The sequence below is a fragment of the Megalobrama amblycephala genome, linkage group LG18 (genome assembly GCF_018812025.1).
Source record: "Megalobrama amblycephala isolate DHTTF-2021 linkage group LG18, ASM1881202v1, whole genome shotgun sequence".
Lineage (NCBI taxonomy): Eukaryota > Metazoa > Chordata > Actinopteri > Cypriniformes > Xenocyprididae > Megalobrama > Megalobrama amblycephala.
The window spans coordinates 15,179,605-15,199,304 of record NC_063061.1 but is presented as its reverse complement, the minus strand read 5'-3'; the positions used below and the strand labels follow the sequence as shown (position 1 = coordinate 15,199,304).

The 19,700-nt window shown below is 37.3% G+C and overlaps 1 protein-coding gene and 1 long non-coding RNA gene across 3 annotated transcripts in view; one reads left to right on the top strand and one right to left on the bottom strand.

Annotated features, from left to right (window-relative positions):
* Nucleotides 1–19,325, top strand: part of slc8a4a (solute carrier family 8 member 4a) — a 91,998-nt gene extending 72,673 nt beyond the window's left edge. For both annotated transcript variants that reach the window (XM_048165783.1, XM_048165784.1), the window contains 5 exons: nt 6,188–6,294; nt 8,993–9,117; nt 9,554–9,653; nt 14,174–14,446; nt 16,991–19,325. In XM_048165783.1, coding sequence (XP_048021740.1) covers nt 6,188–6,294; nt 8,993–9,117; nt 9,554–9,653; nt 14,174–14,446; nt 16,991–17,370 — 985 coding nt within the window. In that variant the 3' untranslated portion in view covers nt 17,371–19,325. The remainder of the gene's footprint in view (nt 1–6,187; nt 6,295–8,992; nt 9,118–9,553; nt 9,654–14,173; nt 14,447–16,990) is intronic.
* On the bottom strand, nt 8,994–11,144 carry LOC125252460. Its single transcript, XR_007181231.1, has 4 exons — nt 11,087–11,144; nt 9,587–9,693; nt 9,205–9,348; nt 8,994–9,124 (listed from the first exon to the last, which is right to left on the bottom strand). It is a non-coding gene; the product is annotated as an uncharacterized LOC125252460 (long non-coding RNA).
* Nucleotides 19,326–19,700: the final 375 nt, after the last annotated feature.

Genomic DNA, 19,700 nt, shown 5'->3' with positions numbered 1-19,700 from the left:
CAAAGTAATTTATTCCTGTGATGCAAAGCTGAATTTTCAGCATCGTTACTCCAGTCTTCAGTGTCACGTGATCCTTCAGAAATCATTCTAATATGATGATTTGCTGCTCAATAAACATTTATGATTATTTTCAATGTTGAAAACAGTTGTGTACTTTTTTTTCAGGATTCCTTGATGAATAGAAAGTTCAAAAGAACAGCATTTATCTGAAATACAAAGCTTCTGTAGCATTATACACTACCGTTCAAAAGTTTGGGGTCAGTAAGAATTTTTATTTTTATTTTTTTGAAAAGAAATTAAAGAAATGAATACTTTTATTCAGCAAGGATGCATTAAATCAATCAAAAGTGGCAGTAAAGACATTTATAATGTTACAAAAGATTCGATTTCAGATAAACACTGTTCTTTTGAACTTTCTATTCATCAAATAATCCTAAAAAAAATATTGTACACAAATATTTTGTACAATTGTACACATTAAATGTTTCTTGAGCAGCAGATCAGCATATTAGAATGATTTCTGAAGGATCATGTGACACTGAAGACTGGAGTAATGATGCTGAAAATTCAGCTTTGCCATCACAGGAATAAATTACTTTGTGAAATATATTCAAATAGAAAACAGTTATTTTAAATTGTAATAATATTTCACAATATTACTGTTTTTACTGTATTTTTAATTAAATAAATGTAGCCTTGGTGAGCAGACGAAACTTCTTTTAAAAACATTAAAAATCTTAGTGGTTCCAAACTTTGGACTGTACTGTATATATATATATATATATATATATATATATATATATATATATATATATATATATATATATATATATATATATATATTTTTTTTTTTTTTTTTTTTTTTTTAATTACAGATCGTTTCCCTAGATAAGACCCTTATTCCTCAGGTGGGATCCTGTAAAGCCCTTTGAAGCTACATTAAAACTGCAATTTGGACCTTCAACCCATTGAACCCTGTTCCACTATATGTAGAAAAATCCTGATTATTTTCCTCAAAATCCTTTCAAAAATTTCTTTTCAACTGAACAAAGAAAGATATAAACATCTTGGATGACATGGGGGTTAATAAATTATCAGGAAATTTTAATTCTGAAGTGAACTAATCCTTTAAGATAAAAGAGCACCAGTAGCAAGAATAGTAGCAAGAACAGATAGTAGCAAGATTTGCTTAGATTTCCAAATACTGCAGTACTCCACTCTGCCACAAGGAAAAGTGTGTCTGTCTCCTTATAACCTGAAGTGGCGCTGCCCTTTTCCATGTCAAAGACCATTTTTAGAAATATGAACATTGCCATGGATTTTATTGTATGCACACTCTAAGTTCAAATCTGTGGATACATACATACAGGCCCCAGAAGACTTGAAATGTAGTGCAAGTGTCCTGGACCACTTTTACGAAGCCTGAAAGTCCCTATACGTTACAGTTGCATTGGAAAAAGCAACCAAGACTGCTCCTTTTGTGTTCCAAGAAAAAAAAGAAAGTCATCAGATGGAACTATCCCTGTAATGTGTTTTCCTGTTCCCTTCCTTCATCTTTCTCCAGATGCACTTGTGTCTCTCAATATCTACATCTATCCGAACGCATGACTAGAGCTTTTCCTTGTGTTTTCTTCTGTCTCTTTCCTTCGCCCCAGTCTCATGAATTTGTGAAGCAATCTGTGTGTATGTGTGTGTGTGTGTGTGTGTATTTTTCAGAGAGAATGAAAGCGAGATTGATCTTCCTCGTTTATGCTTACAGTGCTTCTTTTGATAGTTTGGCTGCGGTATTTACCCTTGCTTCTTTAACTTTAAGAATGTGCATGCATTAAAGCACCGTTCAATTAAGAAAACGGGCCGCTGTTTTATCAGCATCACCTTTCTATTTCTGTTTCTAAATGTAAGTCCTCCTCCCTTTTTACTTTGCCACCATCTCGCTATTTCTCCCTCCTCCTCCCTGACTCCATCTCTGTCTTTCCTTTGCCTAAGGCCTATACTTTTATCATTCCCCGCACTCTAGCTACCTGTTGCCATGCCAACCCCATAATTTAGTGTCCTACACAATGCAGTGTGTACACCTGCCTCATGTACTCACCTTACCGTGTGAATGCATGAGAATCTTACCTGCTGAAGGTGCTTTTAATGACTCATTTAAAACCGAGCTTTTAATGTTCCGCCTCCTGCGCTCGCCCTGTCATCTCCGCAGCCCACACAAGCTCTATAAAGACCCTCTTCAGCTCGAGAGAGCCCAGTGCATGGAGGGAATATTTTTATTGCAAACACTGTTAATGTGCTCGCTTATTATTGAGTTGACACCATGTGTGTGGCTGTGTGTAAATTTGTGAATTTCACCCATGACAACTTTAGTGCTTGCTGAATGGCTGAAGTGTTTCTGTGTTTGAACTGCCGTGTGTGTATTCATGCCTGTTAGCATACGTACGGGCTGTGCATGTGAGTGTGAAGTGGATAGATTTGGAAGTGAGCAGCTGTGAGATTCAGACCGCATTAAGGTCCCTTGTTCAGTTTTTTAATTTGCTTTGTTTATGCACATCTGTCTCTTTCTTTGGTGGGGAGTGTTTGCCTCAGTGAGTAATAGCTCTAATTACAGCTGAGAGCTACCGTGTGGGGTTAAGGTACCTGGTCACAGAGATGACGCCACTGTGGATCCCTGGCATCATGGTTAATTGTTTCCTGCATTCCGTTATCCTCATCCGTCCTTACCCTGCTGTTTGTGTGGCTCTTCCTATCTCCAACATCCATGCCAAAGCAACTACAATAAAAAAACTGTTTCATCTTAAAAGAGCCATCTCTACACTTGACAGCAATAGCTGTAAATGCAGTGTTTTGTGCAAGTGCAAGTATTATTCGAACTACATGTAAATGGATTCTGAATACATTTTATTTTATATGTACACTGCATATATATATATATATATATATATATATATATATATATATATATATATATATATATATATATTGACAGCTCTCCAGAGTTAAATCAACTCTGCTTAGAGTACATATGGTCCCTCTTAAAATAGTGTTAATAACACTGAAGCAGAGTTAAAGTTAATAAGATAATTAAACAACTAATTAAGTGATAATTTTGCATAAGTGATGAACACCTGCTGTTAACAAGCAGAATCACTGAAGAAAAGATAAACACAAGAACTACAACTGGCTTCAGTCACAGCCTTATTAATTGCTTAATTATCTCATTAACTTTAACTCTGCTTCAGTGTTATTTTAATACTATTTAGAGAGGGACCATATGTACTCTGAGCAGAGTTGATATAGCAGATATATGTATACACACTGATCAAGCATAACATTATGACCACTGACAGGTGAAGTGATACTAATTATCTCTTCATCATGACACCTGTTAGTGGGTGAGATATATTAGGCAGCATGTGAACATTTTGTCCTCAAAGTTGATATGAAGCAGGAAAAATGGGTAAGAGTAAGAATTTGAGCGAGTTTGACAAGAGCCAAATTGTGATGGCTAGACAACTGGGTAAGAGCATCTCCAAAACTGCAGCTCTTGTGGGGTGTTCCTGGTCTGCAGTGGACAGGATCTATCAAAAGTGGTCCAAAGAAGGAACAGTGGTGAACCTGTGACAGGGTCATGGGCGGCCAAGGCTCACTGATGCACGTGGGGAGCAAAGGCTGGCCCGTGTGGTCCGATCCAACAGATGAGCTACTGTAGCTCGAATTGCTCAAGAAGTTAATGCTGGTTCTGATAGAAAGGTGTCAGAATACACGGTGCATCAGACCAGACCGGTCAGGGTGCCCATGCTGACCCCTGTCCAGCACCGAAAGCAGCAACAGTGGGCACAAGAGCATCAGAACTGGACCACGGAGCAATGTAAGAAGGTGGCCTGGTCTGATGAATCACGTTTTATTTTACATCATGTGAATGGCCGAGTGCGTGCGTTGGCAGTGTGATGCTTTGGGCAATGTTCTGCTGGGAAACCTTGGGTCCTGCCATCCATGTGGATGTTACTTTGACACGTCCCACCTAAACATTGTTGCAGACCATGAATACCCTTTCATGGAAACGGTATTCCCTGGTGGCTGTGGTCTCTTTCAGCAGGATAATGTGCCCTACCACTGAGCAAAAATGGTTCAGGAATGGTTTGAGGAGCACAACAACGAGTTTGAGGTGTTGATTTGGCCTCCAAATTCCCCAGATTTCAATCCAATGGAGCATCTGTGGGATGTGCTGAACAAACAAGTCCGATCCATGGAGGCCCCACCTCGCAACTTACAGGACTTAAAGGATCTGCTGCTAACATCTTGGTGCCAGATACCACAGCACACCTTCAGGGGTCTAGTGGAGTCCATGCCTCGATGGGTCATGGCTGTTTTGGCAGCAAAAGGGGGACCAACACAATATTAGGAAGATGGTCATAATGTTATGACTGATCGGTGTGTGTGTGTGTGTGTGTGTGTGTGTGTGTGTATTTTTTTTTTTTTTTTATGTAATTTATTTCTGTGATGCAAAGCTGAATTTTTAGCAACATTTCTCCAGTCTTCAGTGTCACATGATTTTTGAAATCATGATTCAGAAATTCACATGATTCACATGAAATTCACATGAAAAATTCTGAAATTGAGATGTTGAGATGCTTATTTCCAACACTAAATTTGTTTTCCTAGTCCTTGTATTTAATACTTTTGAGTTTATTGTGTGACACTGCCACACACTCTAGTGTAGACAATATGTTTACATGTTTTGGGATGTAGTCAGGAGCTCTGCAGATACAGAGAAAAAAGAGAGAAACGGGGGATGGGATGTGCAAAGGCATGCACATGTTACAATCATGTAGGATAAGCATGGTGGGCTAATTAATAAAGAACAAGTCCTAATGAATTTAATTACACACGTCTGGCCAATGAAGGCAGCACAGCAAAGAGAGGTGGGCAGAGAGAAAATTAGTTCTCGCATGTAATAGAGGGATTACAGTACAAAACAGCAGCAGAAACGTGTGTTTACACAGCAAATGCAAATGTACCTGTGCATGCCTAACAGACCTTTTGTTTTTCAAAATGCCTTTATCCCTTGCCTTTGTCATTATTCATGAGCTCTGTCCTATACAATCTTGAGATCAGTTCACTTCTCTTCCTTTATGTCTTCATATCCAGGATTAGACACAAAACTCTTTTTATTTTGTTTTTTTGTTTTTGTACTCAATCTGCACAGTTATGCAAAATAATGTTTAACACTGAGACATCCATGCTCTTAATATTTATGTCTCCTTTATTTTTTATGTTCTTTTAATTTTTAATGAAATTGTGAAATCTCACTGACACAAAAGCGAAAATAAAAAAGACTGACATGGTTTTAAAGCTACTGTGATCCAATCTTGAACATTTGTAGATCAAGAAAATCAACATTTTTCCAGGGGGCCAAAACCCTGAAGCAAGCTCAGTTTTTGGACTTCAGTATTTCTAAAGCTCTGCGTACAGCCATGTTTACCACAAAATAATATACTGTGGTTATTGAGTGCCACCATCTTTTTTTGCTAATTTAATTAAATGATCCCCTTGTTGCTGTTTTACAGCTTTTCTGTAGACAGTGTTTATCAACCATGACCAGTGTTCTGTGTGCTAATAATGACAAATGGTGATTTGCCATGGCTAACCACCTGCTTCCTAAGCACAATAACATTGTACCGCAGCCCCGTCTGCTGCATGTTTCTGCCTCTCTGAGAGAATCGGCTCTTCTGCTTTAGCACTTGCACCCACTGCATAAAGCTATCAAAGAGGAAAGAGGAACTTAACCCACATTTTTCAATAATTGTTCATTCAATGAATATTATGGTTGTTACATACACTCATTGGGGTTCAAGCATAAAAACAAGCAGAATGAATTTAGGTGTAAATTATTCATAAATCCATTCCTACATCAATTGTTGCATTGAACTGAAAGCGACAGTCTACATAAGAATGGTTTTACAAACGATTTACACAGAATAAATCTTCCATTGCCTTTCCTCAGCTCTTTCTCCCACTTTTTGTCAATGGCTGCTGCTGCATAGCTATCTCAATGTTTCTTCATAATCTGCTTTGTAGGTAGTTTTTCTTGCCATTGTCACCTTTCACTTGCCTACTAGGGAGTTTCTTACACACTTTCTTTGTACAGCTACATTGAGCCATCAAAATTTTCTGTCTTTGTCCAACACAGGAAGATCCTGGAGGTGAAGATCATTGATGATGAGGAGTATGAGAAGAACAAAACCTTCACCATCCACCTGGGGGAGCCGGTGCTGCTGGAGATCGGGCAGAAACACGGTCAGTGGATCTCTGTTGGACATCCACACTGACTCCATATGCAGAGTTCGATGGTTTTGTATTAGAATACAGATTGGGGTCTCTGTTTAATATTGTATTAATAGCTTCCACATCTATCCCTGAATAATTAAGGAACAGATTTGATAGAAAGGTTTCTTTGTGCGAATGGAGCGAATAATGGGAGACAGTGGACTGTGGTCTTATAATGTGTGACTTGTTATAATGGGAGAGCAGGAGCAGGCAGTAACTGGTCGCTTTGAGAGTGGCCATGTTGAAGCAATATCTCTAGGCCATTTCTGCACATTAATTATGTAGTAACTGCACTAATTTAATGTTCATCCCCATTCTCTTCAAAATGCCAAACTGTTATGGAATCCAATTATGAATAAGTATTTTTTGATGATTTTTGACTTTCAGTCTCTTCAACACTTCTCTAGAACACACAAAGAGATGTTTATTTCCTGCTTATATATATAGTGCTACTACAACATGATAAATTGCAGCTGATTATAATAAACACAAAGTGACGAATTCACTTAACAGTTGTGATGCTTTATTTGCAGTATTTTAGCACAAAAACCTGCTTCTTGTTCACTATTCATCCACAATCTAGTTCAGTGGTTTTCATAATGCAAGCTGGGGACCACAAGAGCATTCTAGGGGTTCTTCAGAAAATTTGAGATATTTATTTATATTTTTTTTCAAAGGTAACTTAAATAAAATATGTTAAATGCGGTAATTTTTTAAACATTTAAATATTTATATTAAAATATAAATATTAGATGAAAGACTTAAAATTGGATTTTTAATATTAAAATTACTAAAGCTATTAAAAACAAAAACTTCAAATTAAAAATGAAAACCAAAAATAAAAAAATAAAAGCTCATTTAAAATATTAAAGTGGACCTATAATGCCCCTTTTACAAGATTTAATTTAGTCTCTGGCATCCCCAGAATGTGTCTGTGAAGTTTCAGCTCAAAATACCCCACAGATCATTTATTATAGCTTGTCAAATTTGCCCCTATTTGGGTCTGAGCAAAAACACAGCATTTTCAAAGCTGGAGCCAAAATGATGATTGTCAGTAATGGTGTTCAGCCTTACATTGTTCAAAGCAGAGTCGGACACTGATGGAGAGCTTTTAGAACTTTTAGAATGCATCTGGACATTTCTGAATGGTTAGTGGATAGATTTATGTAGTTGCTGTGGAGTTGATTCAACTCATTGACTAGCATGTGCCATCATTTTAACTTTTGTGCAAATCCAGCATTGAATTGACCCTCGTTTGTGAAGCAGTCCGGTGTAAAATGGCAACAACACTCTACTACAACAACTCTTCCTCTTCTCTAAAGCAGCCCAACATGGCCTCACCCCCTTTGTTGCATGTTCTCGGGGGAAGGGTTTATGTACATTTTAGGGTTAGTGATGTCACTAAACCAGGAAGAAGCTTGCTGTAGTCCCTACCAGCTGTTTGTTGTAGTCCTTAAAAAGTGAATTCTTTCAAAGTTTTTTGGGAATATCCCGGACGAGCCCCCATCTGTTAGATCTCCCTTTGCATTGAATTTTGAGTGTCATAACTTAACAGATGTTGTTTATGCTCTAACAGCAACATTACAGACTAACTAAAGTTAAAAAAGTTAAATGATAATCAACCACCCCTTTAATAATTTCAACTATAATAATACGTTGGTGGCGATAGCCTAGTAGGCAGCGCGCTGACAGATAGCGCTGTTGCTCTTTGGGTGACCTGAGTTTGAGTCCGAGCTCGCCAGGGTTGCCAGGTTCTCTCAACAAAACCCGCCCAATTGCTACTCAAAACTAGCCCAAAACTAGCCCAATCGCATTTCAGTGGGGAATAAACCGGTAAAAATCATGTTCCAGGGGGTTAAAATCTGCGTTTCTGGGGTTCCCCTAGTAAAATTTGCATTCCAGAGGGAATTATTAACATTATTTGGGGTCACTTCAACCTGTGGACATCAAACACAACCCGCTGCAACAGTGTTAAAGTAGTCCAATTCCGATGGAAAACCGCGGACTTGGCAACACTACAGCTCGCGGACCTTTCCGATGGAAAACCGCGGACTTGGCAACACTACAGCTCGCGGACCTTTCCTGATTCTGCCCTCTCTCTCTCCCACTTCATTTCCTGTCTGCTTATTGTAAAAAAAATAAATAAATAAATCTTTAAAAAAAAAAAAATATTATAATATACCAATTATACTAAAACAACACTAATTGACAACCTAAAAAATTTAAATAATCTGAATATAGTTTTTTATGGTGCAAACAAAAAAGTTTTCCTATTCCTTGCGATATTCATACAATTTATTTTGACTTTAGTTTATAAAGTTAATGATTTATTTTGAAAAGTTGCTGAACTGTCACAACCAAGAAGGCCAGATCACTGCAGTCTGCTGCATCCTCTACAGCCTGCAAGATGGAAACATGAGCATGCAAATTGTGTTCAACACAGATTTTTGGCCTCATTTGCACCGTTACTTGATTTACAAAATTCCTTTAGTGAATTGGATGCTGCAACAAGCACAGACCGTGCATGCAAATAAACAGCGCTACCAGTGGTGCAATTCATTCTTCGTGAATTTCCTCATAAATTCATAAGTTCTACCATCTCAGCTCGGGAATACATGTGCAAACTCCACACAGCTCAGTAGATGTTCGATGTGTCTTCTACTGACAGGTGACTCTAATGATAACAAACCGGCGGTGGGGGCTGAGGAAGAGGAGGTGGCCAAGATGGGGTGTCCGAGTCTGGGAGAGCACACCAAACTGGAGGTGGTCATAGAGGAATCCTATGAGTTTAAGGTAAGTCCTGTGAAACAGAACAACACAGCTTTCATGAAATGGTCTTACCTGCTCAATCTCTCACATTCAATTTATCTGAATCCTTACCTCCTCGTTTCCATGGTGACAGTCTCAATACTAAAGGTCACTGGGGTCAGGTAGCTCAGGGATTTAGAAGAGATTTGAGGTGGAAACACTGTATTACTCCCTCTAAGATTATCTGCAGCCCTCTGAATGCAAAAACGCAAATGGCTAGGACAGGATGACATTGGAGAAAATGAAATTCTGACAGGGTTGTGCATAGACGCCCACAACCTCACTGAAATCAGTTTAGCCGAGACCTCTGTGCTCACTGAGCTACGAGACAGTGTCATATTAAATCTTGTCTACTATGAGGACACATTTTTGTGGGTTTAGGTTTAATTTATCTTCTTTGTATATTTGTGTGTTTTTTCAGAATACCGTCGACAAACTAATAAAGAAGACTAACCTGGCGCTTGTGGTGGGCAGCAGTAGCTGGAGAGAACAGTTTGTCAGCGCTGTCACTGTCAGTGCAGGTCAGTGTCTCTCTGTGCTCATACATGGCCATATAGAAGTCTGTGGACCACACAATTGATTTATATGTAATCAATAAAAATATTTGTATAAAACCATGCAACAAGTCATGATGTGACAGGTTTCCGGCATCAACCAATTTGCCTGTCCAGATTAAATATGAATCTTCTGTGCGACATGACTGTCTCAGCCAAGCAGGACATATTTGATGTGTAATGTACACAGTAAAAAACTATTTTGTTTTGTTGGCACAAAGTTGTAAATTAAATAAAGATAATTTGAGTATGTTTTACAAGAAAATTCTATTTCAGTCTTCCTACTTCAATATTTTGTCGTGTTCATGAGTGAATTGTGTTGTGGACTTTGAAAAGTGTTGTGTGATAATATAATTTGTGTGAGAACAGATGTGGAACGTCTGAGTAAACAAGATGGATGAAGTTTGCTACTCTTGTCTTGTGTGCTTCATTATTTTATAACTCCTGACAGATACCACAAATTTCATGTTTAATTCAATGTGTTACATGCTGTTTTGTTGTAATTATTTGTGAAATTTATTAGACATTTCTGAGTGAGAGTTGTTTCAAAGTAAATCCTACTATTTTTTTCAGTGTACAGAAATGTGGTGCTAAAACCAAAACTTTAAAACTTTAAATGGAATTACATTGAAATCTTTTCCTAAATTATTTTACATTGCAGACTGGATACTAGTGCTGGGCAGTTCATCAAATTTTATTTTCAATAAAACTTCCAACAATATAAAACAAGACAATGAAGAAAAAAATATTGTGCCACAATGATGTTCTTGTTTTGTCTATTGTTATAAATCCAGCACACCCTTATAGCTATCAATTTATATATATAATAAATGTGAATTGAATTGAATATATATATATATATATATTATATATATATACAGGGGTGCACATTAGAGGTACGCAGGTACGCATGCGCGGTAAAAATAAACTATGCGTAGCAGAAAACATGGAGGGAAGCGCTTTTGAGTACCGGTTCACAGGGATACGTTTACTTACTGGAGTAGGATTTTTCTCCATCTCTGGTAAGATAGCAATCATGATAATATGTGTGTTCTTTAATTATTAGGTGTGCAACGGATCGCAGTTAATCCGTGATCCATACGGATAAGGTCCAACGGTTCGGCACGCATGTGATTCGCGGATTAACTGCTATATTTAACCATCATAGAGTGAAAGTTTGTAATTTGGACGTGTTTTGTCTCGCCAATTAACACATTCAAACGACTTTAAAAGCGGAAGAAGAGGCGAAAATCGGGACTCGCGAACTGTAATCTGTGCGCACAGCCCCCCGAAACGCGCGCATGATGAGAGTCAGACAGCGCTCGAACACCGAATTAATTCCGCTTTCGCGTTTACTTGCGCTTGAAAGGAAACATACACACAAAATTATGTCAAAATACCTGTCTCGGCAAGTATTCTCTCGGTTATGTCATAAGTGAAGTGTTGAGAAAGAAACCGGATGTGTGTCAGTTATTCGGTCCGTGCTTTCCTTCTTAAAGTGACAGCAGCCTTTGCTGTCATTAATGTTAGTAAAAAAATAAATAAAAAAAAATCATTATCATCATCTACCATGTTCGAGAGAAAAGAAGATAGTGAGGAGAGCAGTCAGGAGGAAAGTGATTAGGACAGCTTTTAGGATGTGTCATGTAAAGTGTGAGTACCAAGCAACATCTCCAGGTACTCCCTTGAGAACCAGACCAAAAAAGTTATGTGCACCCCTGTATATATATATATATATATATATATATATATATATATATATATATATATATATATATATATATATATACAGTACAGTCCAAAAGTTTGGAACCACTAAGATTTTTAATGTTTTTAAAAGAAGTTTCGTCTGCTCACCAAGGCTACATTTATTTAATTAAAAATACAGTAAAAAACAGTAATATTGTGAAATATTATTACAATTTAAAATAACTGTTTTCTATTTGAATATATTTCACAAAGTAATTTATTCCTGTGATGCAAAGCTGAATTTTCAGCATCATTACTCCAGTCTTCAGTGTCACATGATCCTTCAGAAATCATTCTAATATGCTGATCTGCTGCTCAAGAAACATTTAATGTGTACAATTGTACAAAATATTTGTGTACAATATTTTTGTTTTCAGGATTATTTGATGAATAGAAAGTTCAAAAGAACAGTGTTTATCTGAAATCTAATCTTTTGTAACATTATAAATGTCTTTACTGCCACTTTTGATTGATTTAATGCATCCTTGCTGAATAAAAGTATTCATTTCTTTAATTTCTTTAAAAAAAATAAAAATAAAAGTTCTTACTGACCCCAAACTTTTGAACGGTATAGTGTATAATGCTACAGAAGCTTTGTATTTCAGATAAATGCTGTTCTTTTGAACTTTCTATTAATCAAGGAATCCTGAAAAAAAAAGTACACAACTGTTTTCAACATTGAAAATAATCATAAATGTTTATTGAGCAGCAAATCAGCATATTAGAATGATTTCTGAAGGATCATGTGACACTGAAGACTGGAGTAACGATGCTGAAAATTCAGCTTTGCATCACAGGAATAAATTACTTTGTCAAATATATTTAAATAGTACACAGTTATTTTAAATTGTAATAATATTTCACAATATTACTGTTTTTTACTGTATTTTTAATTAAATAAATGTAGCCTTGGTGAGCAGACGAAACTTCTTTTAAAAACATTAAAAATCTTAGTGGTTCCAAACTTTTGGACTGTACTGTATGTTACCCGTGCTGGCAAAATGAGTCGGAATGTCGATTTTGGTCGAATTTGAGGTTTTTCGAGGTTTGTAATAATATTCATAGTGAATTTTTGATGGCATGAGTCTGAACCAATTAAATGTGATTTTCAAACTCGTGCTGATGTAAACAAATCAATCTTACTTGCGCTGAGTGACATACATAATACTGAAGGGTTTTAAAGGATTAGTTCAGTTTAAAATGAAAATTACCCCAAGCTTTACTCGCCCTCAAGCCATTCTAGGTGTATATGACTTTATTCTTTCTGATGAACACAATCTAGGTTATATTAATAAATATCCTGACGCATCCGAGCTTTATAATAGCAGTGGATGGGACCAACGAGTATGAAGCTCGAGAAAGTGCATCCATCCATCATAAACATACTCCACACGGCTCCAGGGGGGTTAATAACAGCCTTCTGAAGCAAAGCGATGCATTTGTGTAAGAAAAATATCCATATTTAACATGTTATAAAGTAAAATATCAAGCTTCCGCCAGACCACCTTCCGTATTCAACTTAGGAAGAAAGTGGAAAGCCTCTTGCAGTTCAAAACGCTTACGCTACGTCCTACGCCTTCTGTATTCAACTTACGAAAAAAGTGTAACAGAAAGAAGAAAGTCATATACACCTAGGATGGCTTGAGGGTGAGTAAAGCTTGGGTTAATTTTCATTTTAAAGTGAACTAATTCTTTAATAGATATAACAATAACAGATTTTTGAAAACTTGGTCAATGCTATGGAAGAGGATTAGGGCCAAGCAATAATAAAAAAATAAAACCATCTTGAGATTAAAGTTGTTAAATTTCGAGAAAAAACTCGTTAAATTTCGAGAAAAAAGTCGAAATAAAATGTTGAGAATAAACTCGTTAAATTACGAGAAAAAAAATCGTTAAATTTCGAGAAAAAAGTCGAAATAAAATGTTGAGAATAAAGTCATTGAATTATGAGAAAAGTCGTTAAATTTTGAGGAAAAAAGTCGAGATAATATGTTGAGAATAAAGTCATTAAATTACGAGAAAAAAGTCGTTAAATTACAAGAAAAAAGTCGAGATAAAATGTTGAGAATAAAGTCATTAAATTACGAGAAAAAAGTCGTTAAATTACGAGAACAAATTCGTTAAATTATGAGAAAAATGTTGTTAAATTTCGAGAAAAAAGTCGAGATAAAATGTTGAGAATAAAGTCATTAAATTATGAGAAAAAAAGTCGTTAAATTATGAGAACAAATTCGTTTAATTACGAGAAAATTTAACGTAATTTTAAAATTTAACGAATTTGTTCTCGTAATTTAACGACTTTTTTCTCGTAATTTAATGATTTTATTCTCAACATTTTATCTTGACTTTTTTTCTTGTAATTTAACGACTTTTTTCTCATAATTTAACGAATTTGTTCTTGTAATTTAACGACTTTTTTCTCGTAATTTAATGATTTTATTCTCAACATTTTATCTCGACTTTTTTCTCGAAATTTAACAAGTTTTTTCTCGTAATTTAATTACTTTAATCCCAAGATGGTTTTATTTTTTATTATTGCTTGGCCCTAATCCTCTTCCGTACATTGCTATTTTAACATTAGCAATAATATTAATGAGTAATTAATAATGAATTAGCAATTATTAGCAATAATTAATGAGTAATCAGTAATAAATAATTGTGATCCCAATATTGACGATAATTGCGATAACCATTTTTGCCATAATTGAGTGACCCTATTTCTTTGGTTACCTCCTCAGGTGATGATGATGAGGAGGAGAGCGGGGAGGAGCGCTTGCCCTCATGCTTTGATTACATCATGCACTTCCTGACAGTTTTCTGGAAGGTTCTGTTTGCCTTTGTTCCACCTACGGAGTACTGGAATGGCTGGGCCTGCTTCTTTGTCTCCATCATGCTCATTGGGGCCCTAACTGCTGTTACTGGAGATTTGGCATCTCACTTCGGTTGTACAGTAGGCCTGAAGGACTCAGTCACAGCTGTGGTGTTTGTGGCTCTGGGCACATCTGTGCCGGGTGAGTGTTTATTTGTGTATCCAATGTCCTTCCTATAGCATGTAGCTGATTAGTAAGGGATAACATACAGTCATCTGGTCATTATCAAAAAATAAACCAATCCTGAGCGCCATTAACCAACCAGAATCAAGTATTCTGTCAAATATTCAAGTATTACATACTGTACTATTAAAATGTTACTGCTGCTTCCAAAATCTTTTCTAATATATCTTTCCATAATGACCCAGTCATCTTTTGTGCGAGTGCTGTGGTTTATTTAGGCGATGTTTAATTATGTGGACTAATTAGAGGACATGATTTGCTCTGGAGCTGCAAGAGATCTATGTGTTTGTCTTGGCATTCGCCACATTAGGGTAGACTGATTACATACTCAAGCTCTGTATATCAAACCATCCTCAAGCTCCAATACAAAGATCCACTTCAAGTCTCAAATGAGATCTCTTTCATATCACTGTTGTTTCTTTTTAGACAGCAGTGAGATTAAATAGAGAGCAAACTGTGCTTAAGTTTCCTACTAGTCAGTTTAAATGTGAGTGATATAAGTACACATTTATATCAAAATATATATATATTATATCTAACACATTTTGGTTGCTAATTATATATAACAATTTATAATGTGTATATCACAGTATAACACATTGTTATGGAAAAGTGATTTTAAACAAATAAATGTTAGATTTATGGTAGAGCCTTGATAGTCATACTTTTATTATATGTTGTACGAAGGTAAAATTCTGTAAAAAATATTTTGTAAATGTGTAAATTAAGTTTCAAGTGTTAAAAAAACAATATTTGCAATTTGACTTGCAATTTGACTTTTCTGCAAAAGCAAACCTTTTTTGCCATTATTTTACCTTTAGATGTCGATTAAGTAACCGCTCTGATGGATTTAATGAGTTCATTTGCTAAAGCATTTAGTAAAACTGGTAGCTCCTTGGTTTGTGAGTCTTTTTGAATGATTAATTAAAAGAACTAGTTCATAAGATTCATTTATTGTGAATCAAACTACACTGGCTGCACTGTGAAATTGTTTTGTTTGCAGCTTACTCAATCGAGAGATATGTTTTCTTGCCATTTTTGCTTTTCTGCAGTCATTTATCATATCACATTCAATTTAGACTGAAAACTCAGATTCATAACTCAAGTAAAACAATATGGGCCCTTTTTTTAACGATCTAAGCACATGGTCTAAAGCGCACGGTGCAAGTGCACTTAGGGCGTGTCCAAACCCACTTTTGTTAGTTTAAGGATGGGAAAAATGGTCGGTGTGCCTGGCACATGGTCTAAAAGGGTTGTCCCTATTCTCTTAATGAGTAATGGGTGTGTTTTGGGCGTAACGTGCATAAACCAATCAGAGTCTCATCTCCCATTCCCTTTAAAAGCCAGTTGCGCTCGTGCCATGGGGGATTCGCTATTTACATGACGTAATTTACAAGCGGAAAAACTGAATGCTTCTCTCGCGAGGAAATGGATCTGCTTGTGCGCGAGCAGACCATCTACGGGAAAAGCCGGATTCCACCAAAACATTTTTATCTTTATGCACACAATAATAATCTTTTACATTGTAATCCTTTTATTTTTAATATTTGGCATGTTTGTATGCTGCTGCGTGTCCCTGTGTGTGTAACAAGCAGAGTGTAAGCGTGTTGTGCACCTGCATATAGGCGCATATTACTAACGCGCTCTTTACATAACAAAACAAATAGTGCGGCATTGACTTTACACCAGGTTTCACACAAATGGGTGCAAATGCATTTGCTATTTCAACAACGTGGCGCAGGACGTGAAAAATGATAACTGCGTTGGGCTGAAACTAGCAAAAAAAACAACACTTGAGTCGCACCTGGCGCCGCATTGCACCAGGTCCTATTTCTTTCTCTTTTTTAACGGTTTATTGTTTTAACCTGTCTATCGCCCATCTTTACTACCATCGATACTTGTTCTAAGATTACCCTTGTAATATCATATTTTTCTCCTCTGGAGTTTCAGAAGAGATCACAAACTGTGCTCATATTTGCAGAGATACCAAAGTCTACAATCAAAAGTCAGATATTTTAATATGAACTCACTTAAAAATTTCTCATCAATTCTTTCCAGACCGAATTGCTAACAACGTTCATTTTATCATGTAGTATGTCTATACTCTTAGTATGTCAACAATGATCTCATTTGTTTTTTATTTTTCTTTCTCATATGGGCTTTTAGGAGAAACATTTGAGACAAAGTTGATACTTGAATTAAACCCTTTAGTCTGATTCCCAACCCTGTTCCTGAAGGAACAACAACAGTAAAGATTTTGTCAGTCTCTCTTATCTGACCCATCCATTTTCAGGTCATGGAGTCTCTACTGAGCTGAATCAGGTGTGTTAGGAAGTGTTTGAGATGTGTACTGTTGGTGTGTTTCCAGGAACAGGGTTGGGAAACACTATCCTGAATTATGAAAGAGAAACGTCTTTCATTAAAAGGTTCTCTGGGGCTCTTCCAGTTCTCACCGTCCTTCGTTCATCTTTCTCTCTCTGTCTATTCTTTTGCTCTCTCCAGACACATTTGCCAGCAAGGTGGCAGCCATCCAGGACCAATACGCAGATGCGTCCATTGGAAATGTGACAGGTAGTAATGCAGTTAACGTCTTCCTGGGTATCGGAGTGGCGTGGACCATCGCTGCTGTGTACTGGCACAGTCAGGGCAAAACATTCCAGGTCCCGCCTGGCTCGCTGGCGTTCTCCGTCACCCTCTTCACCATCATGGCACTGCTGTGTGTTCTGACACTACTGTACCGCCGCCGGCCCTCTGTATCCGGGGGCGAGCTGGGGGGCCCGAGAACCGCCAAGCTGCTCACCACGTTCCTCTTCTTCGTTATGTGGCTCATCTACATCCTGCTGTCCTCGCTGGAGGCCTACTGCCACGTGCCTGGCTTCTGAGAAAGTTCATAAGGAAGATGTACTCTTCTCTGTACAACCCCCATCATTCTTCCTCTCTGCTTTTGTGTATATGAGAAGTCTAAAATGAGTGTTTACATGGGTTCTTTCTGATAATTATCATTGTTGAAATTGAACTTGCATCCTTTCACTCACACTGATGTGGATATCTAGATGAGTGTCCGTGAAGGATGATACAGGCTCTGTGGTTTCATGCACAGCTTCTCTTTATAGATGAATCTCTCTTACAAGGTGTCTACCACCACCTGGATATTCAGACACAGCAACTCTCCAGAATACTCTCCAGAGAGCCCCCTCAGCGTTTTTCTTGCTTCACTGCTGTTTTTTTCCAAGGATGGTCTCTTACGGCTCACTTCGATATTCTTTCAGAAATCCCTCTTCTATCATTTCTTGCTTCCCTCCCATTCGCTGTCAATGGACTCATTCCCACTGCAGAGATTTGGGCATGCTTCACACCTCTACCTACCCTCAAGACATGAACACTCTGTTTCATCTGTCTTCTCTCGCCTGTTACTGCAGTTCCCCATAGACCTTCATACCACACTATCACTTTTCATATCTCACAACTATAGTTTCAGTGAGGGCTTAGCCTTCCCAAATTGACTCCGCCCCCAATATAACCTTTATCAGTAATCCCTAAGCAAATTCTACTCAAACAACATCACCTCTGACCATGCCCAATGATACCTCCACCACATCTACTTCAACTTTGACCCATCCCCCAATAATAATTCAACTTTCTCACTATTAACCCTGCCTTAGTATTTTCTAAACTGCAGATTTATCATCATTGACCCCGCCCTAACACTACTTATACTGCACTTTTTGACCAATGATCCCGCCCCCAATATTTCATCATCACTACACACCATACCTTTTTCATCTCTGGCCCCACCTTAATATTACCACACCTTATTTACATATGACCCCCAACACAACAAACACCCTCTTCACTTCTGACCTCGTGCCATGCCTTCTCCATCTCTGCCCCCACGCCTAAACTATCTACGCCACAACTTCTTTACATATGACCCCCTCCCCCCATATGCCACACTTTTCACCACTAAGCCCACCCCTACATTACCTATATCACACATTTTTACCTCTCATCCTGCCCCATCGCAACCTACATCATACCCCACCATATTTCAACTTTGACCACATCTACATATATCACACTTCTTTATCTGTGACCAAACCCCAATATTATACACTGTATACGACCTTCTTTACATTTGACACCACCCTCGACAGAACATATCATTTCGCCTACTTTTTAGTTTATTTTTTTGGTCAAATGCTGGTGTTGTAAAGCTGGTGTTTTTTTTTATCATACTACTGAAAGTTAATTATAAGGTCAAGAGAAGGAATTTAGGGAGAAAAGATACATTTGTTTTTCATGCTTTTCTGGCTCTTTTTGTTGAACGTGAACAAAACCAGAAGAGATACACATTTTGCATGGCACAACATTAGTGGTAGAAGTTGAATGGAGACCAAAAGAAATAGTTTAACATTGACATAAGAACCAAGGTGTTGGTGTTTATTCATGTGATATTTATTGATATTTATTATTATGAGCTATGTATTTTGTGGGGAAATATTGTAAGCTGTATGTGTGTGAGAGCATGTATTCGAATGGATGAGTGCAACAGATTTGACGAAACAAATGAGTGTTGTGTTCTAATCTGTCGGTGTTCAAAGTATTTGTATATGAGTATGAGTGTCTTAATGTATGCAAGTGTTGAATTTTATATGAATTAAAGGGTTAGTTCACCCAAAAATGACATTTCTGTCATTAATAACTCACCCTTTTGTCGTTTCACAGCCGTAAGACCTTCGTTCATCTTCGAAACACAAATTAAGATATTTTTGATGAAATCCGAGAGGTTTTTTTTTTAATCTCCCGTAGAAAGCAACGTAATTACCATCATTCAAGGTCCAGAAAAGTAGTAAAGACGTCGTTAAAACAGTCGACGTGACTGCAGTGGTTCAACCTTAATTTTATGAAGTGACGAGAATACTTTTTGTGCGCAAAAACAAAACAAAAATAACAACTGTATTCAACAATATCTTCTCTCCTCTGTCTTTCTGCTATGCTGTTTACGTCCCAGCGCTTCCTGGTTCTGCGTCAGATCGCCGACTCTGTATTGGCCGAAGCTGTAACACGTGACCAGCACGACATGTGATGCTGATGCAGGAGCCAGCCAATAAGGAGTCGGCGTTCTGACGTAGAATTTTTAAGCGCTGGACATAAACAGTGTAGCAGGAAGACAGAGGAGAGAAGATATTGTTGAATAAAGTCGCATTTTTGT